Source organism: Cygnus olor, chromosome 24, assembly GCF_009769625.2.
Source record: "Cygnus olor isolate bCygOlo1 chromosome 24, bCygOlo1.pri.v2, whole genome shotgun sequence".
Taxonomy (NCBI): domain Eukaryota; kingdom Metazoa; phylum Chordata; class Aves; order Anseriformes; family Anatidae; genus Cygnus; species Cygnus olor.
Window position 1 is genome coordinate 4,679,663 of NC_049192.1, and position 13,540 is coordinate 4,693,202.

Below are 13,540 nucleotides of genomic sequence, written 5' to 3' on the forward strand. Positions count from 1 at the left end.
ATTAAACAGCAGCTGAACATCATCTGGATGAAATACTAGGCTGTCAGTGAGAAGTTGCATCTTCTTCAAAGACAGAAAACTCCTGCTTCTTTGCTGAAAGCCAGAAAGACTGCTGATGAAGTCAAAGGAACCTCAGGTTTTCTAGACAATTAAGGTTTTCTGACAAGATCAGTAAATATGGTGAAACTCTATATTCTAAAAATATGCTTTTGTTTTAAGTTCCCAAACATTTCTGGCTGAGCCCTGGGAGGTTATGGAAACTCTGTATACAAGCTTGCTTCCTGTTATAAGCTCCAAATTAAATCCTATTATTGAAAGGTGGTAGGGAGGTACAGATCCTCCCAGGATGGCTAGGAATCTTTCTCAGATGATTCCTCCACACATATGTCCTAAGAATAAAAATGCTTAGTGGCAGTACCCCAAAATTTAGGGAACGTTAACGGGCCTATGGCCTGGCTTGCTTCAATGAACCACTCCCTCAGTCTTGGTCTCTCTGGTAGAAATCCAAACCAGCCCCACAGCTGTTAGTGGAATGAGTTCAGAGGAGGAATGCTCCTGGAAGTGCTGAATTCGACCCACTCTGCTCAGAGGACTGGCATCCTGGGTGTGGAAAGCCCTCCAGAAGCTTCTGGGATCCCCTGCCGTTTGGAAAGCAGTCATGCAGCAGATACCAGCCATGATGAGTCAGAAAAATCACAAGAGAACGCCCTGCAGGCACTACTGCCAAGGCAGACCCAAGTGACAGATCAATGCTTTTCAGGGGACCTGAGCTGTTAAGCCCAGCACTGATACAATGACCTGTGAGGAGGTGCCTAAAGGTGAGAAGTTCCAGCCTTGGGAGCCCTCGGCTTGTACTGGATGGGTGGAAGCATCAGCTCATGCATCCATGGCTCCCAAAGAACTGCCTGGAAGACCCATGCAAAAGATGGCTTTACCTGGGGAAAATTTGAGTCACCTGCACTGTAGGCCCCTTAAGTGCTGTGCTGAAGACCCACTGCTAAGAAAGAGAAGGGAGAGCCGGAGCCTGTGGTGCAGCACTGTACGCCAAGCTTTTTGCAGCCTTGTCTTGCTCTGTTTGACCCCTTCGGGCTCCTCATTAATCCATAGCAGACAAGACACGGCCACACAAACAGAGTTTACTGAAGGAAAGCTGGATGTCATTAGCTAGGACTGGCTTCTGGGAATGTTTTCCATTGAGAGAAGCCCTGAGCTGGGCCTGCTCCACGCTTTCCACTTGTGTGTGTGCGTTTGGGGATGGGGGTGGCAGGCCCAGAAGCGCATCATCGCTTTCCCATGGAAGACTTTAAAAGATGAGGCTTGTTAGCAGCAGATGAAGCTTCCTCAACCTATTGGCCTGAAAGGATGGAGGAAAGCATGAGATAAACAAGGAAAGCAGGAGGCTGATTGATATAAACAAATACAGACTGCAGCAAGAGCCAGAAGGGAAAGAGTGAACAAGGCCCAGGGCACAACCAGTACCTCATTTTGGGGAAGCTCTCCTTGGTGAAGGGCTCAGAGAGCGCCGGGTTGCCTTGGAGCTTCAGATGGGTCAGTCCACCCAAACCATCCAGGGGCAGCGTGACCAGCTGGTTGTCAGTCAGGTCCCTGTGAAGGAAAAGCAGAGAGGTAGAGCGCGGTCAGCTTGTGCTGGTGGTATCTTAGCCATCAGCGGCTCAGAGAGGCATGCTGACTCTCTTGCTTTCTTCCTGAAATGTGTGGCTGAAATGGGGCTGGGTGCTGCATGGGCCCAGGGTCCTCTGGAGTTAATGGGGATACTGCAATCCCTGGGGGAAATGAGGGGCAGGGGTTAAGGCCCATGCTGAAAGCTCTCTGTGATATTTACTTCCCTGTGCACGCACCTGCCCCATGCATCTCTTTCCCTGCCACTTCCCCCACAGCAGGTCAGGTATGACTGCAGCTCCCGGCTCATAAAATACCCAAAAGTCTTAGTGAGGGAACTGTGGACTGGGAACCCCTCCAGAGCCAGCAAAGGTGGTCTGCCGTGACTCCTGCTGAAATGCACTATCATGCTGATCTTCAATAAAGGCATCCAAGGCAGGCGTGAAAGCATCAGAAAGTGGAAGTACTGACTTAAGCATTCAGGGTGAGAGCATCTTGAAGATGACCTCATCTGCAATCTCATCATCCCTTTAATACTGATAGGAAACTTTGGGATTGGGTTTGTTCACATCAGTGCTGAGATGCACACCTCAGGCCTCAGCACCGCACCCTTCTGACAGCTAAATGACCTCTGGTGCCCCCGTAGTTCCGGGAGTCAGTCTGAGGTGCTCAGATACCTGCTTTCAGGGACCCACTGGCAAAGAAATATCACCGCAACTTACAGCTTGGTGAGCGACTGCAGCGTCACAAAGGCTTCAGGGTGAATAAACTGGATGTAATTCCAGCTCAGGTCTCTGCAAGGCAAGGACAGGCCAGTAAGAGGGGTGCAGAACAGGAGAGTGAAGCTGCTGACACTGGCCTGGGCAAGGGCTTTGATGCGAACAAGTGTGGAATCTGTAGTCCCTTGGTTGGCAGCGAGTTCTGTCTTATTGCAGCTCCCTGGAGGCAAATATGTTTGAGTCTGTATCTGGGTAGTTTTTAACAGAGTAAGCAGGTTACTTAGTCTGCCCTTAGTGCCAGAGCATCTCTGAAGCGGTCACACTGCTGGGCACCCAGACAAGGACAAATAAGTTCAGGAGCTGTGTGGAAGGTGAACCAAGGTCATCTGAGAGTGTTGCCTGTCATGTGCAGTTGGATGGGTATGGAAAAGATTCAATGAAGCACCTCAGTAACCTCATACCCTCTGTTTCCATCTGACCTAGAGGTTTCACCTCCCTCTGTCATAAGCAGACAGGAATCAGTATGTCAAGAACCATTTCTTCTCCTTCTAAGGCTGACGACATGAGCAACCTGCCACATCTCTCCACATCTCTCCCATTCTGAAGGGAGCCAGGGTGCCAGGGTGGGTAAGATGAACCTTTCCTACAGGCACCCAGAGACAAATGCTAGGACTTACATGCTCAGTTGTGTGACTGTACTGTGACAGCAGCATGCTTGCATTTGTGTGCTGCCTGTGGTGTTACATGTAGTACGTGAATGTTCCTGTGCAGTTGTGGTCCCATGACACACACGAATCTCTGGGAACGATGGCCTATTAAATGACACTCAAATTGCTGCACTGTGGGAAAAAGCTTCTATGTGATTCAGTTCACTTCCCAGCAGAACAGTAAATAAAGACCATCTGCAATTGAAGGGCTCTTTCCATACATCTCAGAGAGAATCACACCCTACAAAGCCTTACTAGCTTCTGAAAGGTGACAAGTACTTAAGTGAGCTGTCTACTGCAAGGTCACTATGTGTGTACGGTATCTGCATGCTTGTGTGCACTTAGTACATCTAACATGTTCTTTGAGTTTTATGGAGACAATCCCTACTCAGATGAGATGCTCTGCATTGATGTGAGGCCCAGGAGTGTTCCTGGATGACCCAGGACTAGGCTGTGTAGGGAAAAGGCTGCTAGAGCTCATGCACACCATGGTAAATCCCTGCCATGAATCAATGCCTCTAAGGGCATTTAGGAGGCAGGTGTCCATGTGTAGCATGTAATATTTGAGTTGCAGTGTGTGGTAGCGCATGTGGTGTGGAGTTTCTGCATGTGTGGGCAGTAAGCCTGACATGCAAGGAGTTTATTCACAGGGGTGTCTGCATGCAGAAGTGAAGCCAGGGAGAAGACTTGAGCCCTAAGCACGGCTGCCTCTATTCTGGAAGGGACTGGAAGTAGAGGAGGGACTGGACAGCTTCAGGGAGAACGTGAAGCCTCAGAACAGAGACAGAGGGAGTGGGGCTGGGAAACTCCACATCAGCCTGGCTCAGTGCTCACAGTTCTCCTTCCCCAAGCAAAAAGCCTGGTCATTCCCACTGCCAGCCACACCTGGCGGTACTTACATGGAGCGCAGGGCCATCAGCTGCACAAAGGTGTCTGCTCTGATTTCATGGATCCTGTTGTGCTGGAGGCCACTGAAAAAACAGAAACTGGTCTGAGAAAATAGCTGAAGGCAGCATTCATACTTCATGGGTCTCTGTGTCCCTCTGCAGCAGAAGCAAACTATCACAGTAGAAGTCATTTGTGTCTGGAAAATCTGCTCTTATTTCAAGGGGTAAATGAGCAGGAACAAAGCAGCTCAAAGCCATTCTCTCCCACGGGCAGCTCCAGGGCCCATACAACCTCTTCTTTTGATGCCACCGTGGCTTACATCCCCTCCAGCAGCCTCCTGCCCTCCCAAGGCAGGGCAGGGAGGTGTTTGCTGACTGACCTACGGTCTGCACACAGCCCTCCCAAGACGTCCAGAACTGGTTCAAGTATCCACTTCATGTGAAACATTCACAGTTTTGCAGTTTTCTTTTCCCTGGTGTGTAACAATGGTGAATATTTTTTTTCTAAGTTCCTCAAAATTGCGATTTCCCTGACCTGCAGAAGTGTGACCTTCTGCAAGGGGCAGCAGCCACTGCTTCGTACTCTACCCAGGGGATTTGTTGGGTAGCTAGCCTGCCTTTCAGACTCAGAAATGGTCTTGAATCATCTCAGACTTGCTCACAAGGACCTACAAGCAATGGCTGTGATGTTTCAGCTGGTGTTTGGCCACATATTCACGTTTCAGAGGCAGGGGCTTGAGGCTCTTGCATCTAATCTACTGGTGGTTTCTCAGTGTCCCATGTAGCCAAAAAGGCATCGCTCATACTTCTAGTTAGGGTTTCAAACGAGAGCACTTAGGGAGCTCTGCACAAATTTGGGGGTCGCAGGTAGAGGGGCACTGAGTGGGAGAGGGAAGCAGGAATATTGGGGCAAGTCAGTGAAAAATAATCCAAGGATGTTTAGCTGCAAGGGACCACCTGCGTGTTGCAGGTAAAAACCTGCACGTTGGCAGCTACAGCAGAGCGACTGGCACACACAAGGTGTTTGCATACCAGGCTGTACCACCACACACCACCAGACTTATTTTCAACTTATTTCCCAGCAGGAATGCTGGTATCAGGTGGGAGTGGGTCTTACAGACGATATCTTTGGGCTTAAGGATTCAAATTCTTATTCTGTAAGAAAATGTGATTTAAAACACACTCTGTCTGACTTCAGTAGACTGAAAGAGGGATTAACTGTGCTTTTATATTGATGTTAAGTCTGAATTTGGCATATTATGAGATACTGTAAGAAGAAATTTAGGTACCATGCATAAAATCACAGGTTTGGAATTCTGGAAGTTTGTCATTATTTGGATACTTCTTCTGTTTTTTAAAACATTTCCTATTTTTATAGATAAAAATACTTGCAGATCTAGCTCTGTCCTCAGAGCTCCCAAAGAGGCAGCAAGGGCTGTGTGACTCCAGTTTTCCTGTGATTTCACAGTGCCCGAATGCCTGGCTTTGCAAAGGCTGGATGAACTGCTCTGGCTGCGCAGGCTGGGGTGCTGCAGGGAGCAGGGACAGCCTCTCGTGGTATTTTTGTGGGGATGCTGCTCCCACACACCTATTATTTCAGATTGCAGAAATCTGTAAAAGCATGGAGTCTATTTTATATATATATATATATATATACATATATATATTTCCTCAAAAAGGGCAAGAACTTCTGTTAGTTAGGTTTGCAGGGTTTCTGGGGTCAGGTCTCTGGACACTTTAAACCGAGCATGAATAACTGTGTCTTGGAGCAATGGGGGCATGTCCCAGGGCCCAGAGGAGACCCAGATCAAGCGCTATTCATAAACAAAGCATCAATCTCCTCCACGAAGTGGCAAGCCCTAAGCAGTGTGGGTGAGAGCCACTTTGCACCCATAGCTTGGGACCACTCCTTGAAGCAGCTGTTTATGGTACGGCATGGAATGGGATAAATCCCATTCTTGATTAGCTCATGTCTGGAACTTGAATTAGCAAAGCAAAATTTCAGTGCTGTCACATCCTACTTCTGCTTGCTGTGTCTGAGACCTCTGAAAAACCTCAAGTGAATTAAGCTCCTATGCACAGGGAATGTATTTTTATTCTCTATTTGCACAAGGGCAAAGCATGGAGCTCTGTCCCGTTTGCAGTCCCAACAGCGAGTTACAGTGCTCAGCTCTCCCAGTGCTGGGTGATGGCTGAGTTTTGTGTTTGGGGGCTGCCTCTCCCTCCAGAGATGACCCTTTTGCCCCAGAGCACGGCGCAAGCAAGGTCTCTACTCACAGCTCCTCCAGCCGCTGACACCGGTGGAAACTGGGCAGATCTTCGATTTTGTTGTGCGACAGCTCTCTGCAGGGAAGGAACCAGCACGGAAATGTTAGGGAAAAAAATAAATCAAAAGAGAGTGCCCCTGAGCCCTCTCTTGGGAAACAGGTATTGCCAGAGTGGGAGGGATGACGGCTTCCCATCCTTAGAAGTGTTCAAGGCCAGGTTGGATGGGTCTTTGGGCAGCCTGATCTTGTAAAACATGTCCCTGCTTCTGGCAGGGGAGTGGACTGGATGATCTTTAAGGTCCCTTCCAAGCCAACCATCCTATGATCCTACGATTTGATGGTTCTATAATTCTTTTTTTATGATTCTATGACTTACACTGCGCACAGCCTAGGGAGCAGGACCCCCAGGTGAGGGGATCTCCACTCTGCACACACCTGACACTTGCTCTGAGCATCTTTGTGCTATGCAAGGATTGTGCTGTGGCTCACCCACTCAGCCAGCCCCAGCCCAGCTCCCTCCAGCACAAGCTGCAGACCATAGGAGCTGCTTCTACAGCTGGGGGTGGGTTTTTCCTCAAGGCCATGCTCCTCCCCAGCTCCAAGTCAACCGTGAAATGCATCCCTGCCAACTTCTGCTGTGCACAGCCGTGCTTTCCTGTGCCAGAGCTCCCATCCTGCTGCTGTGGATGGGTGAGCGCACAAAAGCTGCAGATGTGCTTTCAGAGCCTGGGGAGGTTTTGGCCAGCCGAGCAGCCAGCCAGCTGCCTTGCCTCCTTCCTGGCGCAGCAAACCTGCCTGCCTATCACTCCATTTGGCCTTTCCCTGCATCTCCCCAGGGAGAAGGAAAGGACCATAGTACAGGCAAGGGATCCGTACAGGACATTACCAACTCTGAGCATCCCTGACCCCTGTCTTTTCAAGTGCTGCCACTTGAAAATGATTCCCAGCAAACTCCTGTTCCCGCTCCTGCATGTCCCTGTGGGATGTCCAAGGCAGAGTGACTTGGTAGTCACCTATCCTGGCACAGCTTTGATGTGAATTTATTAAAACCAAAATGGGCTGAGTAAGGGGTAACACTTAAAATCATCTCTTTTCCTAAGTGCCAGGGGCTGGATTCATGGCTGCTCAAGGGAAAGGTATCCCAGGGGAAAGATTTGTATCTGACCTTTCTTTCAACTCTCCACATTTCTGCCAATATTTTACTACTAAAACATTTAAATTATTGTTGTTATTGTTATTATTATTTTGCCAGCCCCCTCCCTGCAAGTGTTCTGTGGTGGGAAGGAAAAGGAAGGGAAAAACCAACCCAAATTTTTGTGTTTGGCTTTGGAGACCGTCCCTGAGAGCAGAGAAAGAGCTGCAGCATCAGCCACTTCTCAGTGGTTCTCATGCAATGGGTCCCACAGCCACTGTGCAAGATCTCTGCAGACAATCTGCAGCATGAGGTGAGCCGCAGGGGGGCGGCAGAAATGTGGCATTAAAAATACCGTCTCTGTTCAGATGTGTCACAGTTGTAATGTTAACCTGACGAACAGCCAAGGGGCTGTTAAAATGGGGGAAAGCAGCAGGAACAACCGCTAGCTCTGAAGGGACAGAAGGCCAACACATTTCAAAGGCAAGAGAGATGTAAACATGCGCAAACATTGGCCCATATACCCTCTCTCCAAACTCTGAAAGCATTGCAATTAATGTCAGTAAAATTAACTGGGAAAGAGGAAGAAGGAACAAGGTGGGGTGTCCCAAAAAAAACCTCGCTCACAAGGAGGGGCAGACATGAAGTACAGGCTCTGCTGTGAAGGTTTACAGGCTGATAACTTGCAAACATAAACTGAGCACATGGGACCCTACAGCCTGGGCCATTCCAAAGGCTACACTTTGGTGGCAAGATGTCCATTGAATTGGTCCAGATGTCTAAAGCTGAGAGATCTTCCCTACAGGGACAGCTGGAGCCAAAATGCTGTAATCTGCTAAGTTACAAATTGTATCCTTTTATTTTTATGCTTTTCTCTTGTTTCCAACTTCTGTGATCAGGAATTCACTCCTGTTGCTTTCCTGGAACAAACTTGTTTTCATTTTCAGCTTGCTTGTATAAAGACTGATGAGAGGCAAGCCTCCTTCTTGCCCTAAGGCTCCAAACTTGTATAAATCTGGCTCATGACTCACTTCCTGAGGATGTCTTTGACTGAAGAAAAGGTTGGGGACCTCAGGAATGAGGGGTGTGCTTCCTGAGAAGATGCAGGAGTCAATGAGGAGCTGATTCCATCGTGTACCAGCTTAAGGAAAAAGCACATTCTCCCACTCAGCATCCTTCAGTGCCTTGCTGAGCAGATAGGGCCAAAGCAATTTAGAGACTGAGAGCAAAACCCCAATCTGCCACTGCTGCACCGTGTGAAGGACCAGAGCTGGGGCCAGGAGGCCCTGCAGGTCTCCACCTGGTCAGGTGTGTCCTCTGCTGGGGTGTGAAGATGATGGCACTTGCTGGAGCCACAATGGCAGGAAGACATTGTATGAAATGTCATTTAACCCCGTTTTTTGTGATTTGTATACCTGAAATGCTGCTGCTCTTCTTACCCAGTGCCCATTGCACCCTCTCTACCCTCCCTGCATGGGGCAGACGGTTCCTACTGCTGCAGAGCAAGCAGGAGACAAATGTGGCTGTGCCTTATTGCTCATAGCCATCCAGAGAACCACACTGGGGCTATGCTAGGATGAGGTGAGCAAGTTCAAGAATATGCGGAAGTCAAGGTAGTATCCAAGAAGGTGGTGTTTTCACCTTGGGAAAGGTAACAGGAACAAGAACCATGGGATGGTCTTCCATAGCTAGTCCCCCTGTGTTGGGCAAGGAGAAAGCCTGGGTCCTGACGGTGCTTTTCTGAAGACAAGGCAGGACAGAGAAACTTGTGTTACTCACAAGACTCGGAGGCTGGGCAGCTGCTGGCACATCCCTCTGGGGAGTAAATGGATGCCTGCACGGGTCAAGGTCCTAGAGGAGTGGAGGAAAGAGAAGAAATGGTGTTGGTGAGGGCCAGCACACAGACTCTGCTACCCACACGTCCAGCTACCAGCCCCACATGGTGGCAGGAGAGACAACATCAATGAGATAATGAAATACCCGGAGAGAGACAAAAACTGACTTGGAAAATGGGCACTGCTGCTGGACCTGGTGAAGGTGAATGTGCCTGAAAGAAATTCTGGGACACTTCTGGGTACTGAATTCACTGGTGTCCTTGGCCATGCCAAGGGCAGGCGGCTGTACCCTCCGAGGCACACTCTGCTGTCCCAGTTCCTCATTGTCCAGACTGGTGATCTGCCTGGAGCCACAGCTGCCTCAGAAACCTGTGCTTGGGGCATGGATGGCATGTCCCTGGGTCTCTGCAGCAAGGCATGGCCAGGCAGGGCACACTCCTGGGCCCAGGTGCTCAGCAGTGCTCCCAGTTTGGGCATAGCTCGTGGACCAGTGCCCCGCAGAGGAGAACCACGGGTGGCTGGAGACAGCATGTCCTCCAGGTGCCTGATCTCCTGGGTCTGGTGGTGTGAGGATGGGGCCAGACCAGCTGTGGAAGCCTTCAGCCCAGGCAGCAGATGTGTGGCAAACACAGCAGATATTTCCATCCCTGCACTGCACTGCACTGCCAGTGCTGGTCCCAGGATGGGCAGCGAGGCACTGGATCTCAACAGACCATGCTGAAGCACTGCACCCAAAGGCTCATTCCTTCACAGACACAGAAGGAAAGGAAGAAAATAATCAAAAAAAAAAACAAACAAAAAAAAGATCAGAGCATGCTCAACAGTACCGAGAGAGCAACTCACGGAGAAGAAAGCTGCTTTCAGGAGCCACAGGGGTGAAACGAAGCAGAGAGGTGAGTGACCAGGGAGAGGCAGAGCACTGCAAAAGTTGTCCTCGCTGAAACAGCCTGGACCGCCTTGAAGAGGGAAGAGCACAAATAGCAGGATAAAAGGGAGAGATTTGCCACTCACAAAACTTCTAGGCTGGTGGTGCCTTTAAGGTCTGGGAATTCTTTGATGTCCGTTGCACCATTGAGCGACCTGCAGAGAAATGAGGGTGAAGTGAGTTGGGCAGAGGGCTCAGAAGCAAGTGCAGCTGCCCGAGGTCCCAGACCCAACTGCTCCCAAATGTCATGGTGGCAAATCTGCTTCCTCGCACCCAGATGTGGTGATCAGAGGCCCAGATCCAAAGGTGTCACTCCCATCAGCATGCCACTGCTGGCTCGGCAGAGCTGACATCTCATGCAGCACAGATGCACTGAGCCAGAGTTCAGTATTTCTGTGCAGGGAGGCTTGGCAAGCTCAGTCCCTCCTCCAATCACTGACATTCTTGGAATGATTTCTACCCAAATTAAATTTAGAAAAACAAAACAAAACAAACAAACAAACAAAACCCAGTTACCATTGGGAATGCAGAAGGGCATCCCACCCAAGCCTCCCAGAGTCTGCGCATTTGGCGCTAAAAAATGGATGGGTGTTTGGAGGATTTATTATTTGCCTGAGTTTATGTCCCTGCAGTGGCAGGCTGGGGGAGGCTTACAAGGAGAGATTTTGAGGTTGCCTCTGCCTCAATATTCAGGGCTGTGCTGCAACAGGTTTGCCAAAAGGCCAGCCAGCCAGACCAGGCCAACTTGGAGCAACTGTTCTGGTCCAGGTGGTGCCCACCACATGGTGGCGGCCCTGGAGCAGGCTTGGGGCTGTGCACGTGAAGGAAGCTCTGTCACCGCTGGCTGTCCAGAAAGGTTATTTGTGCCATGATGATTGTGTAATGGGATGTGGTTGGGCAAAAACACAGCAGTGCAGGGCTTGCTTGAGCAGCATGCAGAAAGTGTAGAGGTGCTTGTGAGTATGGTCTTTGCTGGTGCTGATGCACCTATGGAGACCCTGGAAGATTCTTCAGGTGCTCGTCAGCTAGGTAGGCAGGAGGAACAAATTGCCCCCTCCAAAATGCCCTTATCAAAATTATTCTCCCTCAGCAGAAAAAATCTACAGTGTCTACTCATTGGCTCACTCCTTTTGGGGCTGGCCAGAAGAGTTGCATCTATTGTTGGCAGAAGGCCTTTAGGAAAGAGCAAGCGGAGAAGGCTGCTAAGGTGTCCAGCTCCCAAGGCTTGGGGCTTGGCTGCATTACCTCCTTGAGGATCTGCTTGGTGAACTTACAGAGTGTGTAGCTTTGGCAAGTACTGGAAAGCAGACTGTCCAACAAACTGGATGGGATTGTCATAGAAATGGCTGCAAAGGAAATGAGTAACTGGTTAGATTCTGCTGTGTATGCAGGAGAAGATGCTATTACAGATCAAGAGCCTTGGAGCAACTAGTAGTAAGCTGTGCAGAAATTGCTATTGCCATCCTGTGAGGAACCCTTCTTCTCCAGACAGCCCCAGGCTCTCCCGCCAGCCTGTTTTGGCTGAACATTGATTAATCTGAGGTCTCAAATCCTGCTGCTCTGGAAGGGTCCCTAAGGGTTCTGCTGAACCAGGCAGGCTAGAAAGATGCAAAGCCCTCCTTCAACCCTTCTATAGTGCTGTGATCCTGCTGGGAAACACCTTGCACTTAATGACACCTCCTCTGACCTTACATATCCACAGCACCAGCATCTTTCCTACCTGTCACAGTCAGTGGAGAGAAGTGAACTCTCGTAGGATCCAACCAGTTTTAGGAGGAGTTGTATCACCTCCTAGAAGAAGCACTTTCTCCCCACTGACTGTGAGAGACTTCAGACAGGCAGATCCAGTGGGGACATGAGTTCTGAACATGGAGAAAATGTACAGGCAGATGTCAACCAGGGCTTAGAAAACCCTGTTATCTGCACAGTTTCTGTGCAGACCTCCCATTTATTCTTCCTTCACTGCTATCAGCCTTGTTAACTGCAACAGAATTCAGCTGAGGGTAAAGGAGAACCTGTGGCAGAAAAGCTGAAGCAGAGCTGAGAAGGAGCTGAATTCAGCTTACATTAGCCTATATACAACAAATGTCAAATTGTGGTCAGTTGAAAACCATCAGAAATCCCAACCAAAGACATCAGGAAGCGCTTCTTTCCAGGGAACATAAGGATTTAGGAAACACTGTTTAATTTTCTTACATTGTTTGGAGGAGGGGATTCCCAACAAATGCGTTCTCTGGAATAGCTTTGATGTTGTTGTTATGAAAACCACTGTTGGGAGAAACAAACATCTTGATATTAATGCATTAGAAAGGCTTGGAGATGCCATTTTTCCTCAACACTTTTAAAAGCAGAGAATCTTTAAAAACCACACATAAAATAAGATGTGCAAGCTCTGTCCTGGCTGTAGCATCAGCCCAGCATGTGAACAAGGTCTGTTATTTGGCAGGACAAAGGTCTCATTCTGCTGTATTTACTCTGTGTAGTCTGGTGATCCATAAGTCAGTCTACTTAACACAGCAGGAATACAGGGACTTAGGGTTTTACAGGCTAGGAAACAGGACAGGAAATGAACAAACAAAATGTGCTTATTTTATACCATCCATGGATTCCAATTTTTATCGATGGTCTCTTCCTTACAGCTCAACAGCTGTTAGCCAGAGTGCAGCCTACTATGAACTATTGGCTCTCATGATTTTAAGGAATTTGTAGATCAAGATGTGATATTTTTGGCTAAGCTTGAGAAAATGGCTACCAGCAAACTTTTGCATCAGAAGAGAGCTCTGTGACCACAGCCTGATCTGTACAACAAAAGCCAGAGAATGGCAGCCATGGGATGCTGTGTCCAGCAACAGGACCAGGCTCTGGGTGATGCCCAGGTTGTTTCATCCCAGAAGAATCTGCTCTAGCTATTAGTTGGATATCTGTTTGAAGTGATTATTTATTTAGTGATGTGAATTTCAAAAGCCATCTCAAAGTGAATTAAGGATCTTATTCTCATTTTGAATATCAGAGTAATTATGATATGTGGTCTGAGAAATCTTCTTGACAAGAAATTATTCCAGTAAATTAAAAAAGTAGTTTCAGATTTTCACTTCAAGAAGCACCAAAGCAGCTATTTTTGTCCCACCCCAGCCTGTCACCAGTTTGACATATCTTAGGGTCCACAGGAACTGCAGATCCACATCAGCTAGCTGTGACCCTATCTTGGGTCTTCTACCTTTGTGGGTGTTAACTGGGGTGTTTTCCCATTTTTAGTGCCTCCCAGGATGACCAGTTAGAGAAGAGAGAGCTAGCCACTAAAGTGGTCATAAATTCTTGGCATTCCTTGTTATAATCTTGCCCTAAGAGAGATCAAACCATTTAGGCATGTCAAAGGAGGTGGCACAGGGCATCCAAAAGCCAAGGCCTCACAATTACGCAGTTAACTCCATGGTTATGGCCCCAGTCT

General features: G+C 48.7%; 1 protein-coding gene across 3 annotated transcripts in view; it reads right to left on the minus strand.

The window, feature by feature from the left end:
- Positions 1-13,540, minus strand: part of LGR6 (leucine rich repeat containing G protein-coupled receptor 6) — a 137,606-nt gene that overhangs the window by 9,002 nt on the left and 115,064 nt on the right. For all 3 annotated transcript variants that reach the window (XM_040535507.1, XM_040535506.1, XM_040535508.1), the window contains 8 exons: positions 12,289-12,360; positions 11,367-11,438; positions 10,179-10,247; positions 9,112-9,183; positions 6,211-6,276; positions 3,946-4,017; positions 2,343-2,414; positions 1,480-1,605 (listed from right to left, as the gene is read on the minus strand). In XM_040535507.1, coding sequence (XP_040391441.1) covers positions 1,480-1,605; positions 2,343-2,414; positions 3,946-4,017; positions 6,211-6,276; positions 9,112-9,183; positions 10,179-10,247; positions 11,367-11,438; positions 12,289-12,360 — 621 coding nt within the window. The remainder of the gene's footprint in view (positions 1-1,479; positions 1,606-2,342; positions 2,415-3,945; positions 4,018-6,210; positions 6,277-9,111; positions 9,184-10,178; positions 10,248-11,366; positions 11,439-12,288; positions 12,361-13,540) is intronic.